The following is a 23,177-nucleotide window of genomic DNA, read 5'->3' as shown; positions in this document are numbered from 1 at the left end:
TTTTGGGAAGTCTTCCGATTGTAACTACACTTTGAAGTCCAATAATGAGCAACACCCCAAGAAGCGATTGACAGCCCCTATTCCAGAGCGTCTGAGAGAAAAATGCCAAAATTCTTAAAAGAGGGCAAAAGATAGACAGGTAGATTTGAGTTTTGTACATAATAGCAATTTCTACTGTTGCTTGTTTCTTGATGGCATCTGTTTCAAAATGTGAAGAATCACCACAGATTGTGGCAACAGTATATGCTTGGACATTTTAAGCAAACTGAACTGTGGAAAATGTTTTTCACTTCTTAATTTTACTCTCATGCTTCACAGGAATGTCTTGGACTAGATGAATCCCCAACACAACCCCTCCAATCCAGATTCTATAAAGGAAAACCCTTATATTGAAAAAATATTGTCACCAAATACCGCTAGAAACCAATAGATCAAATCAAATTTCATTGTGCAAATTATTTCCTGTTGAATTTTCCTTAACTATCCAAACTAAGATTACTGGTTTAATAATGGACATGCAGGTAAGTGTCTCCATTAAAAATACATATTTCTAAAAATATTTAATGTATTAACTGTTTTATCAGAACTGTTCTATCACAAAACACATAACATTATATGTTATGATGTTTTAAAATATTAATAGTTTATTCAAAACTTTTTTTTTGCATGATAAAATTGGTGATATTTAAACCAGTGCTTTGGGCACTTGTTTGCCTGTCTTTTGCATTGTGTTGTCTTTAGTTCCCTCTTAAGATAATGGGCACAATGTTTCTTAAATGCCTTTCTTAGGAGAAAAAAAAAGAATTTTGGAAAAAGCATTTGTTCTGCTTACTAGCAAAATTATCAGCATGCATTATCTTAACACATTACTTGTGTATTTGTTGGAGTTTCCTAGCTGTGAGTTGCAGCCTCTTTCCCCTCTTCCCTTTTTGCTACCAACTCCACATGAGTTCTTGTCTGATAAAATATACATTGGACTGATTTATGGGCATTGCCCAATTGCATTTTAAAATGGGTAGGTTGTATTGGACCTGATTTCTTCTTGCCTGATGGAATTGACCCATTCATTTCAAGATTTCAATTTTTTTCCTCACTGTAGTGATGGTTATACTATGCTTTTAGTTATTAATCCTTTTATTTTTCCCTTTTGATCAGGCATGTGGTGTTTGATTATCTCCAACTTATTCTATATACATCTTGCTTGTACATAATTTTTGTGTGTGTCTCATTAGATTGCGAACTTCTTGAGAACAAGCAAGCTGTATATCTTCTTGAGTATCAAGAATATCAAGAAGAGTACCTTCTTGAGAACAAGGACTGTTTTTTTTTCTTCCTTTTCTTTGTATTTCTAGCACTTACCTCAGTGTCTGGCACATAGTAGGTGCATAATAAATACTTACTTGACTAATGACCAAATGTTTGTTTATAAATTTAAGAAAAAAAAAGTAGATTATGACTTTTAGTAGCCTAAATATGAAAACCACTAGATTTGGAGAATGTTCCTTTTTTCTCTCCATTTCCAAGTTGGGGGTATATGTTTACTCATTTTCTTTTTTTACATCCACCAAAAATAGCACCATATTTGAGATGCTCGAATATCTTCAGGTTAAGGTCTAGCATGTTAGGCAATAGAAAAAGTCAAGAACTAACTGGCTTTCTTTGTGAGTCTCTGTTCACATAGCCTTATATGTCTGATTTCTTTGCAGTTGCTGATGATTCCTTTGATTATGTCAGTACTCTATGTCTGGGCCCAGCTGAACAGAGAAATGATTGTATCATTTTGGTTTGGAACACGATTTAAGGTACATTCCCAAAGTAGCAATTCGTTTTCTTTCACCCCTCTAGCCCCACCAGCCTTTTTTTCAGCTCTGAAATAGTTTCTGGCTCCCCCAGAAGAGGTCACTGCAGAGCAATATACTACAGGCAGTTTCAGGGACTGAGTTTTTATTTATTTAGTCTGCTTAAAAAGCCTAACCTTGATTGAACCCCTGTGCTATTTTAATATGAGTAACACCTGTTGGAGCAAAAGGTGGTGGGTGCCTTACCTCACAAAAAGGTCAGTTTGTCTGAAGGCAGGCGAATTTTTTCTCATTGAAATCAAGTAGGAGGAAATGCTTTATTTAAAATCTTGTTTTTGAGCTTTTTCCATCTTCTCATTTCATCTGAGTACATTTATGTGAGGCCTAACCATGGAATGAGTGATTAGAATTTCTTTCTCTCTTTCATTTCTCCTCAGCTATGTGATAGAACCATTTAAGCCCCTTTTGTTTTCAGTAGTCGAAGAAACTGAGGACCAGAACTGCTAGATGACTTGCCTGAATTTGTACATTTAGTTCATGGTAGAAATGGTTTGTTTTGGGCTAGTAAACATCGTCTCCATTGAAAAAGTACAAAGTGTACTATAAACAACACCTTCAAGCCAAGAGATGAAAGGGGCCTTCCAAGAGGGAGCTAGTATGGGCCAGTAAAGTGTCAGAAACTGGGGGCTCTGGTCCCAGCTCTTCTGGCTTCTGATATTCTGGGACAGGATGAGTCACTTCACCATTCTGATGGACAGGTGTCACTAATGCCTACTCCTGGCCACTGCCTCACAAAGGCGCTTATGTAATGAACAAATGAAAGGTACTTTGCTTTTACTTCCTTTCTTTCCAGTTCAGAACAACAGATCACAACCATGAGGTTTAAAAGTCATGTACATGCACATGGTCTATGTCAAGATCATGTTGCACATTATTTATGATCTTGCCTATATATGGTCTAAGTTTCTATTATGTAAAAAGTTTAGAAGTGATTGTTGTACTTTGAATAGAGTTCCATTCCTTCTTACCGCGACTTAAGGAGGTGTTAGCTTCATACTAACTGTTTGAGGGGCAGCTAGGGAGCGCAGTGGTTAGAGCACCAGTCCTGAAGTCAGGAGGACCTGGGTTCAAATCTGCCCTCAGACACTTAGCACTTTCTAGCAGTGTATCCCTGGGCAAGTCACTTAACCCCAGTTGCCTCAGCAAAAAAAACAACAAAAAAAAAACTTAACTGCATATATTTTTTCCTAGGCCTGTTACTTGCCTTGGGTCATTCTTGTATTCAACTACATTATTGGAGGATCGTAAGTATTAGTATATTTTGATTTTTTTGAAACTTAATGATCTTTTTTCGCCTTTACTCCTCTCTCCTTGAGCCTTTATAAACATTAAATAGTGTTCTCAATATCTTGGAATGTACTGTCATTCCCATGAAAAAATAACTACATTGCACTAATGTAACATTACTTCTGTTCTTAATTGTTGCAGCTTATTGAATGTCAGAGTGTGTTAAGTACTTAGGTTATGAAATGGTTACTATTTTGACAATTTATTGTTGTTGGATGGCACATTTTAGGTGTAGTAGAAAGTGTCTGACTTTTTCTTTATACAATGTATCTACATGTACTCATTTTTCAAATTGACTTTGTAAATATATAAAATCCCTCCTCAGGGATTTAATCTTTAAATAACTAAAATTTTCACTTTATCCTCAGTAATCTTAAAATGCTTAGGAAACTCTGTTTCCTAATTTTGCAATCATTCTAGCAGTCACAGAAGTGTAAGTTTTTTTTTCTAGGTGGAAGTGTAAATGATTTTTAAAGTACATGAAAATTCTGTCACAGTTTTCCAATGAGGCCAAATTTTAAAGTCCTCTCTTTTGAGTATATTTTCATTATGTGATGGTCTGGATCTGTACTCAGACATAGAAACACATTTGATCTAATAGGAATAAAAATGTTATTCAATTAAAATTTAATAAAGAATTTAAATAGGTAGAAATAATCTAAGCTGAAATAATATTCAGCATTTTTACTACATACCAGGTACTAGTGATGAAAAGACAAAAAGGAAAGAATCCCTGCCTTCTAGAAGCTTTACATTCTAAAAATCTCTTTATTTCTGTAAAATGTTAATTGGTTTCAAATGACTCCAGACTGCTATTCTGTCACCTTATAGCCCTGTAGGTAGTTAGGTTTGTCTCTATTGAATAGTAATAAACTAAATAAGTTAATAATGGGAGCAGTTCGTATTCTATAGAGAATTAGAGAAAGGAAACAGTTCTCTCAAAACAAATTGATAAAATAGGAGAGAACATCCCCATTTGACAAACAGCTACCTAAGGATAGTTATGGTTATTGAGTGATTGTTGACAATAAGCAAGGTAACTACTGAAGTAGAGATTTTAGGTCTAGTGCCAGAAAAGAACAGAGAGATAGTGAACTATAATATCAAATATATAGAGATTTCTAAGCATAGGATTATGGAAAAACTGAAAAGGTAAAATAGTTATATAGGGATGCCCAGTGAAAGTCAAACTTCCCTATGTAAATGTAATCATGGTGCCTTAATCATTCATTAAATTAATGTTTTAGGGAATAAATTGCAACTAGTATCTTCCCACCAACCTGTCCTGCCTTTTCTACTACTATTTTCTTTTTGGCAAAGTTATAATCATAACAATAGTTATATATAAGTTATATATATGAATTCTTTCTTAATTCCATTCTTCATATTCCCTCGATATCATCTCCTATTTGCTTCATTTTTTCTTTGGTCTCTAAAGATGTAGATTTTTTTCTTGCCTCTCTTTTTGAGTTTTTCATCTCATCCCCTGATTCAACCATTCCTTCAAGTTATCATTCTATATCTCCCCTTCTTTTCAGACTTCCAAATTAAATAGTCTGCATTAAGTTCCTTTACATTTTCAACCCCCATTCACTTTCCATTCCATTACAGTCTGCCTTCCAATTCAGTTTCTTGACTAAAGTTAGCTCCTAAGCTTTGGTGATATGAAAATGATCTCTTCCAATCTCCCAGGGGTATTCCAGTCATTGAATCCAGTGTTTGCTCAGTCCTCATCCTTGATTTCTTTTGTGTCTAGCACTGTTGATCACCATCTTTCCTCCTAGATATTTTTTCAACCCTGGGTTTTCATAATACTATTTTTTCTTGATTCTCTTCCTACCTGTCTGATCAGTTCTTATTCTCTTTTGCCGGATCATCATCATCCATGTTCCTTCTGATTCTCTTTTTTCTTTATATTCTTCTCTTTTCTTTTTTCTTTATATTCTTCATTAAGATCTCACTAGTTCCCATGGAAATCATTTATCAGCTCTGAGGCAATTGGAGTTAAGTGATTTGCCCAGGATCACACAGCTGGGAAGTATTTAGTGTCTGAGGTCAGATTTGAACCCAGGTCCTTCCGACTTCAGGGCTGGTGCTTTATGCACTGTGCCACCTAGCTGCTCCTGGTTCCCAAATCTTATTTCTCCTAAATTTCCAGTCCTATATTACACTTACCTGCCAGACCTTTCAATCTAGATAGTCTAAAAGATGTCTCAAATGGAGCATGTCCAAAATAAAACTCTTCTTTGTTCCTAAGATCATCCTTTTTCCTTAGTTTCCTGTTTCTGTTGAATGTACCACTATCCTTCTTGTCACTTAAGTTTATAGCCTAGACATCACCATAAGTTTTTTCTTCTTCATATAACTATTTTGCATGACTTTACTTATTCAATAGATATCAATTTGCTTGCCTTCTCAAAGATGGGGAAAGAGCAGGAAGAAGGGAGAGAATTTGGAATGCAATTTTTAAAAAATGTAAAATTTTTTTTTGATGTAATTGGAAAAAATTTAACAAAATAAACGTTTTTAAAGGAAAAAAATAGTGAATACCTTAAATTAAAAAAAAAATTATCTGCAAAACAAATAAAAAAAGACATTTCCTATTTCCAATTTGTTGACTCCACCTCCACAACATCTCTCATCCAATTCCTTATATCTACTCATTATCCTTATTCAGACTTTTGTAGTATCTTGCCTAGACTTTTGAAATAGTCTTGTAATTGACACCCCATCTCACTCTTCCCCACCTATTCTATCTCCCTGCTTTCAAACTCTTTCTCCAATTCATTTTCTACATAGTGGTTAAGTTGATAGTCTTAAAGCTCAATGACTCCCTTTTACTTTTAGATTAAGATGCAGAGTCTTTTGTTTGTATTTATAAACTTTCATAGTTCGACTCCAATTTATTTTTTTAGACTGATTTCACATTACTTTCCCTTCCCTCTTTTCTTCCTAACCTGCTCTGCCATTTTCTACATAAGTGATGTTTACTTTACACCACATTCCAACTCATCTTTGTGCCCTGGCTCTGTGCCTGGCATTCTGTGCCTGTCAGGTCCTTTTCAAGGCTTTGCTCAGGTGCCATCTTCACAGTCATTTTTATTTACATCCCTACTCCCAGTTGTCAGGACTCTCTCCCCCAAAGTTGCCTTAAATATTTTGTACTTTCTCATCTATGTACATTCTGTTCCTCTTAGTAGAGTATAAGCTTCTTGAAGTCAAGATCTGTTTTCCCTTTGCCCAGCAAAGAATTTGGCCAAGCATATGAACTGAAATGAGTAGTTGGGACTAAAAGCCTTGGAAAAGTTTCAAATAATGGGCTGTGTCAGGGTTAAATTTTCTTTGCCTTTCACTGAAATTCTTCATAAAAGTATAGACTTGTAAAATTCTTATGTGGTCCTTGGGACTTGATCATTTCATGAGCCACAGCGTAGCACATTATTGCTGATGTCCCATAGAAGCACAGTTGATGAGGTGCTGGCCTTGGAGTCAGGAAGACCTGCATTCAGATACTGTCTCAGATATTTAACTAATTCTCTGATCCTGGGCAGGTCAACAACCTCTCCCACCTTCAATTTTCTTTTCTATAGAATGGTGGTAATAAATACTTAATTTAACAGGGTTGTTGTAAGAATCAAATGAGATAACTGTATATAAAACACTTTTTAAATTGTAAAGCATTATGTAAATATTAACTGTCTTATTGTACTCCTTGCCTTCATTGTAAAGACTCAAAGCTTTTCATTGTTTTCAAAATTCAAAACAGAATTATATGGCTTTTATTTTTCAGGGTTATCAATGAACTGATAGGAAATCTTGTTGGACATCTATACTACTTCTTAATGTTCAAATATCCAATGGATTTGGGAGGAAGAACTTTTCTGTCTACACCTCAATGTCTGTGAGTGGTTTTCTTTTTTCATTTTAATTGTCACTACCTTTCACCAATCCTGCCAGCTTATCTATGAGCTAAATAGGATAGGAATTAACTTCACATTGGGAGAAAAAATCTCACATTGGGAGATGCAGACAGTAAATGACTTGAGAAAAGGATCATAGGTATTGTGGGAAGCCAAGTGTAATTAAGGACAGGTCTATGAATTCTTAAGCTACTTCTTTGAGCCTTCCATCAATCTGTAAACATTAGATCACTGGCCCACAAAACATCATTCCTACTACCCGTTGTTTGACAAAGTGCCTGAATTTAGGGGCAGTTTCCCTAGACAGAGGATTGGCATTATTTGTTTTATTCCGACTTCCACAACTAGAAAATAGTCATCTAGTCCTCTTCCCTATGTTCACAGTTAAGAAAATTACAGTTAAAAGAATAAGAGCAATTTGCCCAAGATCATAGAGTTAATAGGTTATCCAGCATTGTGTCCACTTTAAAGAATGCCTGCCTTTGGATTAACACTATTTGAAAATCAGGATGGGTTGGTATAAACTTGGTTCTTTACCCCTATTTCTGAACACCTATGGAAGTGATTGGCCTAGCAAGGTGAATTACAATTAAGCACAGAAAAGGCACTTTTTAAAAGTAGATATAGATGTAGAAAGTATATCACATCCCTAACACTTTTCCCTATGATACCATATCTGACTTAGAGACAGGGATGAGGGTGTTATTGAGAATAGTATTTTGCTGAACTTTAGGTTTTTTATGATTTCCATAGTTGGTTGTTACCTCAAAGAGGATCATGACATCAGGAATGTGGTGCCGTGACATGCGAATGAATTGGAGTTAAGTCAAGGAGGGTCCTGCCTAAGATCCTCCAGACCCATCTGGGTCTAGTGGCAAGATGTATTAAAGCTAGGGGCGAAGCACACAGATGCTCATGTGTACACACACACACACACACACACACACACACACACATAACACAATGTATATGTAGGTATATTTGGAAAACTACTATTTTCTGAACATTTTAGAATAGATTTGATGCACTAAAGGAAAAGAATTTTTATCACTTCAGTAGTGAAGTTTAATTTTTATATTCTTCCTAATATGTCTGAATACCTTTCTGATAGTTTTCTCAGTGACCAAGTAATTCTTACCATTTTCAAAGGTACCAATGCCTTACCTTACAAAATTCCAAAGAAAATACTGATTTTGAAGTTATTACCCAGAATAAATTATTGTTTAATGTTGATTGTGTTGTTTTTTAATGTAATGTCTGATCTTGAAGAATATCATTTGAAAAGGGGCATTTTTAACATGAGGATTGAAACTTCATTTTACAGACAAGGAAACTTCAGCTAGAGAGAAGAAATGATTCCTGCAAAGTAACATAATTTATTAGTAACATAGCTAGGATACTAGTTCTTGGAGTCAGTCTTATTTTTCAGCTACATCATAATTAACCAGAAAATGGCTCTACTTTTCAAGCTTACCTTAAGTTAAGCTGAAGAAAGAAAGAAACCAGAAGCTGACAATATTTACACTATAGAAGAGGGGAAAAAGTATTATGTATCTATGATTGGATGAAGGTAAAAGATAAATGGGGATCATAAAGTAAAATAAAAACAACTTAGATAATGAAAAAACAATATATTGTAATTAAATATTTAAAAAAAAATTCTTTTTCTTTAGTGCTTATCACCAAATCATCTACTCTGTGAAGGTTAAATGTTTGATTCATAGGAAGCACATGGAATCTGTTTGAGTAGAAACTTATATTATTTTGCTAACCTCATTTCTGTTGAAAAATGTATTTCATTTTCTAAATGCCATCTAATGGATGAACTTTTAATATTCAACTTGTTTTTAAGGGACTTGCCTCTTTTCTGAATGTGAATGAAAATATTGTCAGTTAATTCTGGTGATCAGTCAGGGCAGAGGAGACAGACAGTATTACCCTAGTTTAGGCTGGATCTAGGAACAGGCTTTTTCTCTTCCAGAGACTTAAAAAGGGAATCTAAATATAATTAACAGAGTTCTCTTTATATATGGAGGGGAAAACTGGAGCATTCAGAACCCCAAAGGTAGAAATCCAGATTAAAGTGAAGAGATTACCCAGAAGGAATTCCTATATCCCAAAAAACTTACTTGAGCTCCTTAGCTATATGTTATTTATGTATCCCAATTCATTCATTTTTAGCCATCTCAAATAATAACAATCAGTTAGCACAAGATTTCTGTAAGGTTCAGCTAGGCTGGTGAAATGTTGAGGTCTTCAGAGGGATGGAAATGTTCTGATGGCATCATTGTGTCCATCTTCTTCCTGCTCTAAAATCCTGACAGATTCACAAGCATTTTATTAAGGTTATATGTGCCAGGAATGATAAAACCTGAGAATAATTATTTGTAGTCTGTCATTGTATAGCTGTCTTCCTAAGGGTTTCGGGAAAATCCTAACTCAAGCTCAAAAGAAAAGCATGGCTGCATTTGGGGTTGTGAGACCTTGGTTTATATCAGGATGCTGTTACTTAATCTAGTTATATAATTTTGGGAAGTCATTTCACTTCTGAAATTCAAGTTTTCCTCATTTGTGAAATGAAGGGTATGGATTGAATGAGATCCTTAAACTCTGTTCTTGCTCTCAATCTTTGGTCCTTTAAGCTCTGTCTGATTTTTCTTGACTAGAAAGATACAAAAAGAAAATATCCTCATAATTTCAGACATAAGAATGGAGAAGGAGAAGACTTTAGTTCTCATCTTAACTCTGCTCTTCTATTGCGCCAAGTCCCATTAACCTCTCTGTGCCCAAATTCCCTGCTTTGTAAAATGAGTTGGACTCAGTGGTTCACCAGGTCTAGTCCAATGATTTCTTATGTGCCTCCAGTAAAAGAAGTTAAAAACCCATTAAGAATGGGTCAGCCACAGAACCATCTGGATGCTCAAGCCTGGCTGGCAGTCATGTCTGATCTCACATCTGAAACATGAAAATGTTTTGAAATCCTAAGGACTTCTATTTAGATTGTGCTTTTAAATTTTTTAAGCCATTTTCTTATCAGTTTGGCTGATTTGCTGTCCTGATTCCCAAATCTGACAGGAAAGGGAGAGCCTTGATGATTTAGACAAAGCCTTATATTGTTTGTGAGCAGGAGGCTGTGGTCAGAAGAAGGGAATAGAGTAGAGGTACAAAAGAGACTTAGTTCTCTTTTGGACTCTTGCTTCTAGCTCTGAACACAACGACAAACCTGCTTTTTGAATGATCATATAGCACACAATTGAATAACAGATTTTCATCTCTGGTTCACATCTTCCTGGTTGTGCGAGATAATTAACAAAATGAGCTACACTTTGGTTTTCCTCTTTTGGAGGAAGCAGGTAACTCCTTTTCCTTCTCTTATTCCAGGTTTCATAAATCCTGGGGCACTAAGTGGAACAGTATACATTAGATTTGTGATTTATAGTCACAGGAGTAGACAGTTCTGTGATTTGATTTCTAATGGCACCACATCCCCTGCTTCCTACTGGAGCTTCTCCACTGCTGGAAGCCTTTCTGCTAAATTTTGTAAGCCATCAGATTACAAAATGTAACTTAAAATACATTCCTTGCAAAAGCAATAACTGCTTCAGAATTACCATAAATTTTTGTTGATTATGTATAATTGGGTGTCTTTTTATACTAATTACTTGCATTTAATTTCTCTGTAATATGTTTGAGCTGTGGAAACAGCTTTAGTATTGTCTTATAGTAGCAAAGCAAAATTGCCTTTAGTGTAGTGTCTTTTTTTGGAAGGGGGGATTATGAATATTGTTATTTTAGAACCAGTCTCCATAATTTTGAATAACAGGCATTCAAAATGTACTTTAATTTAATATTCAACATTTATTTGTTTAAAGAGGAGAAATGTCAGTGTTAGAATGCTAAGATGTAGCATTTTTGGCACATTCCATTTTAAATGGAATCCCAAGGGGGATAATGTTAGATGTATACTCCTTTCCTTTTCTGATGAAGAATGAATCTTTGTGCTTCTTGAAAGAAAACAATGCAATGAGAGATGATATTCATGTTGGGAAATAAAATTATGTTTCATTTATAAGACTCAGAATGGTTATCATCAGAAACAAGACCATTAGAAGAGCTTTCATTGGCAATCTAATCCAGTTTGTATCTCTTTATGACATATCTGACCAGTGGTCATCTATCCTTCACTACTCCAAGTGAAGGGATAGTCACATATTCCTCTGAACTGCTTTAGGATAGTTTTAATTGTTAGAAAGTTCTTTCTCTCTCTTGCTGTTGGTTTTGCTTTCTTCCACATAAGAGCCATTCAGTTGCTTAAAAACTAATTATCATGACCTCTCCCTGCTCTAGATCTTACCTTTTCCAGACTGAATATCTCTTAGTTGGTGTTCTCTAGCCTATCAATATATTTCTTAAATGTGGTGGCCAGAATTGACTAAGGTATTCTAGAAGTGGGCTGACCAGTACATGAAGTAGTTAGTAGTGTCTATCCTTATAATCTCCCCCATTACAGATACCATGTTTTTTTTTCAGTGCTTTCTGAGATCACATTAGCTTTTTGGGCTGGCATATTGCCATATTGTCTTATTTTGAATGTGCAGTTCACTAAAACTGCTAGTATTCAGAGAAACTAATGTTTTAGTGACATCTTTCTGTGAAGCTGGTTTTTTTGAACCTAAATGTAGTATTTATCACTATTGACTTTTTTCATCTTAGATTGGACCCAGTAGTCTTGATTTGTGGAGATCTCTGCTTTTGACAGTCATGCATGATGTTAAATGTCCTTCATGCTTTTGTGTCATCTGCAGATTTGATAAGGGTACCATCTGAGTGATAAAAATGTTGAATAGCATGGGTTCCAGGATAGATCCTGTCATGGGCATTCTGCTTGAGATTTCTCAGTAAGTCATTGTCACTTTAATGACTACTCTTTGTGTTCCATTATGCAACCTGAATCTACCATATAGTAATTTAACTCTCCCATTTTTCCAAACTTTTCAAAAGAACATGATTTATCAGCCAATTCATATATGTACTATTTTGATACTTTTCAACCATTATGCTGTGTTCAAATCAGGAATTAACTGAATTCTGATTAATGGCTAAGCTGAATAAAGAAGAGTAAGGGGTCAAGGTCTTCAAGGAACCTATCTTTTTTTTTGTTGGTAGGCAGAAAACATAAGAACCCACAGGAGAACAACATAAGATCAGCAGGTAATAAAAGAGCCAGATTGTGTAGTACCAGAGAACAAGAACCAGAATAAGAGTTTAAAGATAAGGGAATGCTCAGTGTGGGCTGGAGTAATTGGTGAAAACTTTAATATGGAAATATGTTTATAAGTATTGTACATGCATAACTTATGTCTTATGCTTGGCGTCTTAAGGAGAAAAAAATTGGAACATAAAATCTTCCAAAAATGAACTCTTTTTACATGTATTTGAAAAAAATAAAATACTATTAAGAATGGGGGATAAAACCTTTTGTCATGAAGGCATTGACTTTGGAACTAGCCCCCAAAGGATGAAGAAGATTTGGCAATATGCAAAGGAGAGGGTTCCTGGAGATTGTACTCTTTGCTATATAGATAGCACAGTTGAGTAAGATTCCACTCAACATATGGGTCTATATGTTTAATGGTTTTGTATTAAGTAATGTTCTTGTAGCTTCTTTAGCTCTCTTTGATTTTGTTTTTCTCCTCTCAATTTTCAAAATGTATTTTGAACATAATAGCTCAAATCTAAGCACTTATACAGTTGTTTCCTCATAATCCTAACCTGGAAAAGGTAAGAAATGACTTTCTAGTACAGTGACTAATCATCTTAGAGATTTAAACATTATTTAGTGTCTTGGTTTCTATTTTATTTTGTATTCACAGTAAACATTTAATTAGTGCCTAAAGATACAGAGTACTGTATTAGGTAGAAAGGTCCAGTGAGGTCTTCCCATTTTGTGGAGGGCTCTGGATGTCAGACAGATGCATTCAAATTCTTTTCAGTGGGCATTAGAAAACACTGGCATATTTTTGTGTTATCTCTAAAGTAGAAGATCTAAAGACTACAATTTGAAGAGAGATTAAAAATTACGATTCTTTTTGTGTGGATGCAACAATTGCAGTAAATGTAGTTGAAGTTTATAAAAAAACCTTTCCCTAAATCCCAACAGTAATATACTTCCTAATATTTAATTGGGAAAAAGGCTGCTATAGAAATATTTGTGAGGAAAATGCTACAGAAATATGAGTTGTTAATTTTATATTTTGAAACTGAGGAATGTTCACTCAGTAAGAATTTTTCTTGTAGAGGCATGATTTTAAAGCTTCAGTTATGTGGAAATTCATTTGTTTTTTTTTCCCCTTCTTTCTTCCTCTCCTTCTTCCTTTACTGTTCCAGGTACCGCTGGCTTCCCAGTAGGAGAGGAAATGTCTCTGGATTTGGTGTTCCGCCTGCGAGCATGAGACGAGCTGCAGAACATCAACTTGGCGGAGGTGGTCGACACAACTGGGGCCAGGGCTTCCGACTAGGAGATCAGTGAAAAACTCAGTGGTATTCAACAAACAGTGATACTGTGCAGTTAAGGATTCTTCCTGGTGTGGGTTATACTTAAGACCTGTGTTTTATCTAATGCTGGTGGACCTGGCCCATGCAGAGTGTCATTTTTTCGATACAAGACAAATTGTTAAAAGTCCTGAAGAGAAATGTTAAATTTCCCTCCAAATTAGTGATCACGCTCCACTCTTTACTACTCTGAAGAAAGAAACATCAACTCTGCATCTTTCAAAATGAGCTGCTGTTTTTGTGTCTTCTCTTCCCCTTCCCCCTTTTCTGAACAGTGGGTACTCTGGTCCAAGTTTGACTAGCTCTGTAGATTTTTGTTTCTGTGGCAATGTAACCAAAACTTTATCAAAAGACTGATTCTAAGGACCCCTCCCCCCTAACTCTTCTCTTGCACTCCACCAAAAAACGCCATAATCCTTTGAAATTTAGAGAAGGTTGTTCATTTTGTGATGCTGCCTTTATGGTGAGCTCTCTTACTTTTTATGATACTGACTTTTGGGGTCAGCTTGGGTGCCAGGAGCTATTGTAGAAGAACAGTTTTCTTTGCCTGTGGTGGCAGAAAGGAGAGGGCATCAGACAGAGCTTGAGAAAGAAGACGGGGAGAAGATTGGCTGAGAGTGGAAGAAGAGATAAGGACAGAAGCTGGCTTTGGCCTGACTTTTAGCATGTTGGGTGTTGGAAGAGGCCCAGCACTCACTCTTTTGCAGGTGATACTGCAGAGCTGCAGCCAGATCTCACCTGTGACCATTTGCCACACTTCTCCAGATATTTTTATGTTTCATTTGACATTTTATTGAGTCATTGAGCCCTGCAGATTTGTATTAGGATCAAAAATCTTATCCATTGTGGATTATGAATGGGAGAGTGTTGCTTGCCAGATTTTCCCTTTTTAAAAAACAAAACAAAAGATGTGAATTGATCCCAAACTGCATTATATATTAAAAGTTAAATATTTTAAAAGTGAACAAACACAAGAAGGTCCAAATGGATTGCAAACACATTTTGGGTTATCAGGTGTATTTAGAATTGTTTCTGTTTTTGTCATTTTGAAATATGAGTGTATAACTTCTGTGAATCAAAACAATATGGAAATCTTTTTCCTAAGTAGGTTATTTTTTCCCCCATCAGAGCAAGTTTTGTCACCAAATAAAGCTTTTGAAGCCTACAGTGTTTCACACAGCTAAATGTTTCTTTTTTCAGCATATGTTTTTAGTCTCAAATCAGCTGACTTTTGCCGTCATGTACTTAGTAGTTCCATAAATTTTGAGTCAGAATGAAACAGCTTTGAAACCTTTCTGATCCTCAAATCTCATTGAAAGAAGCATCATTCTGGGCCTTAGGGATGCATTGTTTCTCCATACACGGGCATATACGAGGAATTCTGGGATGGTTATGTATGTTATTCAGGTTTTGTTGGTGGAAAAATAATTTCTTATTTTCAATACTAAATTTACATCTGCTTTCTTAACATCTCCCTCTCCACTCTTATTTTATTTATATTTTTTAAAAAGTTAGGCAGAAAGCATTTGAAATTTATTGTCATACATATTCTGCTGTTGGCCATAAATAAAATTTACCTCTATGATTTTTAGAATCCATCATTCCTATTATGTTTTATCTGTACTATCACTAGTCTTGGGCATTCCAGGAGTAGTCTTTGATACTGGTTAGTACTTCCTTTTAAAAATGGAGCTTGATGGTGAGCTAAGCTTCATCTGTTTAAAGGTCAACTGCAATGGTTTCCAAAACTTTACAGATGATCTATACTGTGCTCATCATAACATTCTCTCTCTTAAACATATCTAAGAAGATACAGTTGATTGATCTTGTCAGGATCCCTTGTTATGCTTGAAACTGGACTGATGTTAACTAAAAGTGCTCCTTACATGTGCAGCTCACTAAAGCCTCTGATGACAGTGGAATATCTTTTTGTATGGACAGTATCTTTTTATGTAATCAAACATTTTGTTTGCTATTTGGCATAAAGATGATAAATTAAAATTTTACAACTTAAAGGTTGTCTATATGTCATAAGTTTCCTTATATCTTTTTTTTTTTTTTGGCTAAGGCAATTGGGATTAAATGATTTAGGGTCCCACAGCTAGGAAGTATTAAGTGTCCGACTTAAGGTCCTCCTGACTTAAGGGCCGGTGCTCTATCTACTGTGCTACCTAGTTGTCCTCTTCCATCTTTTGTATTGTTTCATAGTATCATTTACTAGGATAGTGCTGGTAAAACTAAAGTCATGAGATTGAGTCCTTTCGGCTTAGTACCCTCACACCCTGTATGCTCTCTTGCTGTAGACTGTACTCTTAGCCCCAGCCATTTGCAAAGAAGTCCAGCAAGAGCTTATAGGTAACTTATTGCTGCGTAATTGGTTATCAGCTCCAAGCAGTTTACTGACAGGGACTGATAATAGCTTCACTTTTGTTGATGAATGACTGCCAAAAACAGTTAAGTGGCAATGTCTAAAGCAACAATAAATGTCTAAAGTTTAATAAATGTTGACTGACTGACTGAAGCAGCTATCTTTCTATGCCTGTCTTGGTTTTTGAGGACAGGGAAGACTTGCACTTGAAATATAGTGGCTTTATTATGAGGCATCGCTTACTGTCATCAGTTTATGTACTTTATATAGTAGTGGTTTGGGGGCATAGTTAGCAGACTAATGGCAAAACAATCCACCGTTCCCACCCTGCCAACTCCTTTCCAATCTTTTCTCTTTGCTGTGACAAAATAAACTTGGTAAAATCCACCAGAATTCATGGGGAAGCTCTTTTCAGAGTGAACCTGGCAGCATGTTTACCTCATAAATCTACAAGGCATGCTTCCTTCCAAAGAAGTCCTTAAAGCCATTATAGCCAGAAGATTTAAGATGGGCACACAACCATAAGATAAGGTATGTGGCATAGGAATGGATGCATTGAATTTCAGAAGAAGCTAACATCACTTGTAACTTGGAATTGGTAAAGTGTCAGGGAGGAAAGGGGCTCTTAGAATTAGGTATTCAAAGATAAGTAGTTTTTTGATAGGCAGAGATTGAGAGCAAGTATGTGTGTGGGGAGTGTTTGTTGCATATGAGACTGAAATACATGCATTTCAGAAATGCAAGCATACACATAAATCAACCTATAAGTTTCCTACTATAGATCCCAGTATATGGGTATATTGTCTAAACCCTGTGTGCTTCTATATGCTTATGGCACCAGTGGGAAGTGGAGTGTTAACATAAGCAGAGCTGGAATTCTAATTCTCTCTTCCCAGAATTTGTCATTGACCTAATGGCAGCCACTCTTAGCGTTAATGAAAAACCATGCATGTTATTAACAGGTTATTGTTTGGAACATGCCACTTTAGAATAAAATAAATTCCCACCTCCCTCTGGGTTTGCCCCACAATGAGAAGTTCTTGGAAAATTGGTTTTTATATAGGGTGGTAGACCTAGACTGTTGAGTTACTGAAAGAAGTTACTCAGGAGAAGGACTGGAGGGATGCTTGGTGGACCTACCAGTTGAGCATAGTATAAGAGTACTTGACTTTTAGCTCAAAAACTTAGCTTCAGTTCCCATCTTTGATACTATTTGTGTGCAATGTCTCCGGGCCGCATAATAATTAATGCTCCTTTTTGCATGGGCTTGTGAGGAAAGTGCTTTGGCAATTTATAATGTTCCCTGTAAATGTAATATCAGAGACTCCTGAGAGTCTGTATTAGGAAGATAAGTGGAAGCAGCACAGTACTAATAATTAAAAACTCATTAAGTATGAGACATAAAATCACTTGAGCAGTGGGAGGCTCTGTAGAGATATTTCTATGTCAGGAAAAAAACGCTGGATTTGGAGCCAGAGGAACTGGGTTCAAATTTTAGCTGTCAGGAAGATCCCAGAAAAGTCACAACCTCTCGTCACTTTTGCTTCATCTATCAAATGAGGAATTTGAATCAGCTAAATCACTAAGATTCCTCCCAACTTTCAGTCATGGTGATGATCTCATAAAGTTGGATTGAATGATCTCTTTGGCCCTTTTTTAAACCTCAGATTCTGTGATTGCTGTCCTCCTTTATTATATTCAAATGATTAAAAATATTTTGAATCTCTGACACTTGTTATCTAGATTGCTCTAAATAATTGTAGTTTGCTATTCCCTATAGGTAAGGCCATGCTGTGTTTTAATCAGAGCAGCAGAAATAATGTCAGCTGCTATTTTGGGGGCAGTCAGAATAAATAGCAATGGAAAATAGCTGTTTAGCAAGTAGGTGCTTAATAAGTTTTACACAAAACTTTAGCAGGAGTTGAAAAGTTCTGTGATTTTGCCAGAATAAAACCAAAGGCCAACAGGAACTTGGCAACTTAGGCCTCTTGTTAACCTTCACAAGGCAGTTCATTTCTGTCATGACATCAGATCTACAAGGGACCTCAGAAATTAGGCCAACCCTCCCTGCCCCTTACCATTTTGTTTCTTTAATATCATCTATGTGGATACCCATTTATGAGTTTTTAATTACTATTACTATGCTGCTTCAATTTATCTTCCCAATACTAGACTTTTAAGAATCTAATACTTGAAAGTGAGGTCACATTTACAGGGAACATCTATGTGGTGTAGATTATATCTTTTTATCTATGTACTCTTGTCTATGTTCTCCCATACAGTAGTTCTGCTGAGTATGTGGGTCATTTGGGGGGGGGGGGTCTTTTGTCAAGTTGGTATAGGACCACGAGTTGACCATCAGTGGTCTCTCATTCATACTACAGGACTAGTTTGCTTCCTTTCTGGTCGTACATCTTTTTTGAGCATATACACTGGTGGCAGCAGACATTTTGAAATTACCATTAAAGCAGAGAGATGTTTGCTGAGAATTTAAGTTTTTAGCATCAAAGACAGACTATAACTTTTTAGTTTGGGGTTCTATAGCACTGGTGGTTCAGGAGGGAAAATATATTAGACATGGAGTTGAGGTATGAGTTTTAGTTCCATCAGCATCTGTGTGATTATGGGGTGATTACTTAACCTCACTGGAACTATGGTATAAAATGAAGGGATTGGATTTATATGATCTGGATTTATACTATCGTAGAGGCAGTACTGGACTTGGAATCTCTTTCTAAATCTCACCTCACCCCCACACCAAGTTGTGTGTCCATCGACAAGATACATTCTGGGCCTGAATAAATGTGAAATGAAATAGGACTCAATGGCCTCTAAAATTCCTTTTGCCTCTCTATGATCTTCTGATCCAAGTTTCGTTCCTGCTGTCACATGTGATTCCATGCATCCTTTGTATTTCTAAAGATTAAAAAAAAAAAAAAGATAAAACAAGTCCATATCTCTCAGGAATTTATCCTAAAAAAATGTAGCATTAGAACAGAAGCTGTGTGTGTGTGTGTGTGTGTGTGTGTGTGTGTGTGTGTGTGTGTGTGTGTGTGCGTGTGTGTGTGTGTGTATTAGCAACTGATCGCTCAGGTGAATTGCTGAAATCACTTATATGAACAAGAATTTGAAATAAATCAGCATAGAAAGGTTCCGTGGACATGTCTTAACACAATTTATGGTGTTTACAAAGAAGTTTTTATACTTGATTAGATTCTCACAGAAACTCTGTAAAATTTCTATCCCCATATTTTACAATGAACCAAGTATTTTTTCAGCATTTACTGTGTGTCAGGTACTGAAAGAGTCCCTGCTTTCAAAGAACCTACATTGTAGTGGCAGGTACTATGCTTTTGCCTCTTTTTTTTTTTTTTTTTGCATCCGTAATATTAGTGAAATATCTCTGACACAGTAAGTGCTTAATGTATGCTTGTTGACTGACTTAGCTCACTGCTATATTCAAAACAGATATTGGGTATTTCAAGGAGGTCATACTCGGTAGCTGAGTAGACTAGAAAATGCACAAAGTAATACTTGAACTGAGTCTTGAAGGTCAAGGAATTATAAAGCCATAGAAATGGAATGTCATGTGTGAAGAACACCAAGAAGATTATTCTGTCTGGGATATAGAAGGGAATGGTGTATCAGGTAAGACTGGTTGTAAAGACCTTTTTTCTTTAAAAATTAAATTTTTATAAAAATTTAAAAATAATTTTGATTTTTTTTCCCCTCTCAATTACACATACAGACAATTTAAAGTATTTGTTTCAAAAAAATTTAATTCCAAATTCTTTCCCCCTCTTCCCCTTGCCACACCAGCAAGCAATTTGATATGATTCTACATGTGTAGTTATGTGAAACGTTTTCATAATATTCAGATTGTGGAAGAAGACACAGACCAAAAGAAAAAAAAAAGTTTTATGTTTAAAATTGTACATGTTTAACCTATATCAGATGGTTTTCTGTTTGGGGGAGGGGAGAGTTAAGGAGGGAAGGGAGAAAAAATTTGGATCTCAAAATCTCACAAAAATGAATGCTAAAAACTTTCAATACATGTAATTGAAAAGAAAATACTATTGAGAAAAAAAGTAAAGTAAAAAATAGTATACTTTGATTTGCAATCAAACTCCAGTTCTTTCTCTAAAAGTGGATAGTATTTTTCATCATTAGTTCTTTGGGAATTGTGATAGATCATTATGTGGCTGAGAAAAATTGCAGTCATTTGTAGTTGATCATTGTACAGTGTTGTTGTTTCTGTATCCAGTATTCTCTTGGTTCTGCTCATTTCATTTTGTATCCATTCATGTAAATCTGTCTAGGTTTTCCTGAGAATGTTTTGTTTGTCATTTCTTACAGGAAATAGTATTTGATCACAATCATATACTATAACTTGTTTGGACATTCCCCAATTGATGGGAATTTCCTTGATTTTCAATTCTTTGCCACTACAAGGAGACTTACTCTAAATATTTTTGTACATATAAATCTTTTTTTTTTTTTAATTTCTGAGATACAGACCTAATAGTATACAGTTTTATAGTCCTTTGATCCTCATTCCAGATGGTTGGATCTTAAGAATGGTTGGATCAGTTCACAATTACACCAGCAATGAATTAGTGTCCCAATTTTTCCACATCATTTCCATTTATCATTTTCCTTTTTTGTCTTTATTAGACAATCTGATGGATCGAGGTGGTACCTCAGAGGTGAAGAGCTGTGTCTTAAAAGTTTATTTTATCCTAGAAATACTGAGAAACTAGTGGAATTTATTGAGGAGCAGGGACTGTATATGGTCAGATCTGTATTTCAGGAAAATCACTGGCAGCTTTCTGGAAAATGGATTGGATGGGAGAGACTTAAGCAGGAAGGTTAATTAAGAGTACTTTACAATAGTCCAGTTGATACAGAATGAGTCAATTGGGGGTGATGATGAATTGAGAGAATAGAATAGTGAGAGTAGTGGGGCAAAATAAATATTTGGCAACTGATTGGATATGAGAGGTGAGGAGGAGTTAGGAATGAAAGCTTATAGATTTGAGTGACTGGGAGGATTAGTGATGCTTGGGAAAAAATGGGGAAATTTGGAGGAGGTATGAGTTTTGGGGAAAAGATAAGGCATTATATTGGAGGAAATGGAAACTCCAGTTCTGTTTTTGATCTTATGAGAAATAGGGAACATAAGGGATTTGGCCATCTTTACTTAGTATGAATGAGACTAAAATCAAAAGATTTAGAATTGAAAGGAAACTCTGAAAGAGTTGAAAACTGAGAAGGCAAGTGACTAATCCAAGGTAATAATAGTTAACATGTACCTTATCATGTGTCAGGCACTGTGCTGGTGCTTTACAAATATCTTGTTGCATCCTCATAGCAATCTTGCAAGGCAGAATTATCTCCATTTTTCAGTTGATAAAACTGAGATTAAATGACAAGCACACAGATGGTAAATAGCTGATGCTGGATTTGAATGCAAGTTTTCAATATTCTTATTAAAATTTTCTGAGTTCCATTTTCTCCCTCCCTGTCCTCCTCACTTTAGAAGTCAAGCAATTTGAAGTAGCTTATATATGTTCAGTCATGCAAACATTTACATATCAGCCATGTTGCAAAAGAAAACACCAAAAAACTCTAAGAATAAATTTTTTAAAGTATGCTTCAATTTGTATTTAGACTCTATTGGTGCTTTCTCTGGAGGGGGTTAGAATTTTTCATAAGTTCTTTAGAATAGTCTTGGAACCTTGTGGAGAATAGCTATATCATCATACAACATTGCTGTTACTGTGTATAATGATCTGGTTTTGATCATGTCACTGCATCAGCTTACGTAAATCTTGTCATTATCTATAGTACAATAGTATTCCATCACTACCATATATACTACAACTTGTTCAGCCATTCCCCAACTGATGAGCATCCCCTCAATTTCCAGTTTTTTGTCACCATAAAAAAAACTATTATACAAATAGATTCTTTTCCTTTAATTTATTTGAGATACAGATCTAGAAGTAATATTGTTGGATCAAAGGGTATGCACAGTTTTGTAGCTCTTTGAGCATATTATCTCAAGTCTTTCAGAGTCTAGGCCCAATGCTTGTATTCATTGAAATGCCTAGTTGTCTCTCAAGTAGGATAGTCAAGGTTTGAATATCAGGCCTTATAATCTAGTGGTATTTTTACTTCACCATTACTTCTTTATCTCCATATTTTTGTTCTAACTTAAAGACAATGACTTTCCTCACATTCTTCTTCAATGAATAACTCCACTTAATATTTGTAATTGGTATTTTTAGTAACCATCACTGCTTGTACTTTAAAGGATGTATCTTCCATAATAAATCCTAGGTCCTTTCCTTTCCTACACTCTGTGAGTGATCTCCCATGGGTTCATTTATATCCATGCAGAAAACTATACATTTAATTATATATCTCTCCTGAACTCCTGAACATCACCAGCTATCTGCTAGACAATACCTGGATTCATTAGTAACTCAGTATGTTTAAAATGCAATCATCTCTCCTAAACCTACCTCTCTTCCCTCTATTAATGATACCTTTTTATTTTATTTTAGTTATTCAGGTTCCCAACCAAGGAGTTATTCTGTATTCTATCCTCTCTTTAATTACTCATATCCAACTCTGTTGCCAAGGCTTATTAATTTTACTACCACATTTCTCATGTTCAACTTTCCATTTAACATGGACCCTATCCTAATTTAGGCCTTCATCACTTAATGTCTGAACTACAATAGTCTTCTCATTGGACTCCCTTTTTAGATCTCCCCCTTCTCTAAAATTTCCAGGATAATTTTTTTTTAAAGGCACAAGTCTGATTTATTTCCATTTTCAAAGATTTTTTGACGATTCCCAATTGCTTCCAGTATAGAAATGTAAACTCTTCACTTCACATTTAAAGCCTTCCATAATCTGTCTTCAATTTAACTTTACAGATTTATTTTAAAATTCTCCCCCAACTCTCCCACTTTCCATTCCAAGCATTGTGTCCTATTAGTTCCCTAAACTCAAGCTTTCACCTCTCATTTCTTTGTACCATCTGTCTACCATGTCTAGAATTCACTTCCTTCCTGCCACTGCATCACAGAATGGCTCTTCCTATTTTATGTTTTTCCTGATTTCCCTTTTCTGCTTCCATAGGTAGTGTCCTCTTCCTCCTCGAATTGTTCTCTATCATTA

The 23,177-nt window shown here is 35.5% G+C and overlaps 1 protein-coding gene across 1 annotated transcript in view; it reads left to right on the top strand.

Moving 5' to 3' along the window:
• Window positions 1-15,633, top strand: part of DERL1 (derlin 1) — a 40,857-nt gene extending 25,224 nt beyond the window's left edge. Inside the window, exons 4-8 of the mRNA XM_051971038.1 lie at window positions 495-521; window positions 1,707-1,802; window positions 3,051-3,103; window positions 6,937-7,047; window positions 13,454-15,633. Coding sequence (XP_051826998.1) covers window positions 495-521; window positions 1,707-1,802; window positions 3,051-3,103; window positions 6,937-7,047; window positions 13,454-13,595 — 429 coding nt within the window. The 3' untranslated portion in view covers window positions 13,596-15,633. The remainder of the gene's footprint in view (window positions 1-494; window positions 522-1,706; window positions 1,803-3,050; window positions 3,104-6,936; window positions 7,048-13,453) is intronic.
• The last annotated feature ends 7,544 nt before the right edge of the window (window positions 15,634-23,177 follow it).

This window comes from Antechinus flavipes, chromosome 1 (genome assembly GCF_016432865.1).
Source record: "Antechinus flavipes isolate AdamAnt ecotype Samford, QLD, Australia chromosome 1, AdamAnt_v2, whole genome shotgun sequence".
Lineage (NCBI taxonomy): Eukaryota > Metazoa > Chordata > Mammalia > Dasyuromorphia > Dasyuridae > Antechinus > Antechinus flavipes.
This window is presented reverse-complemented; position numbering and strand designations above follow the sequence as displayed.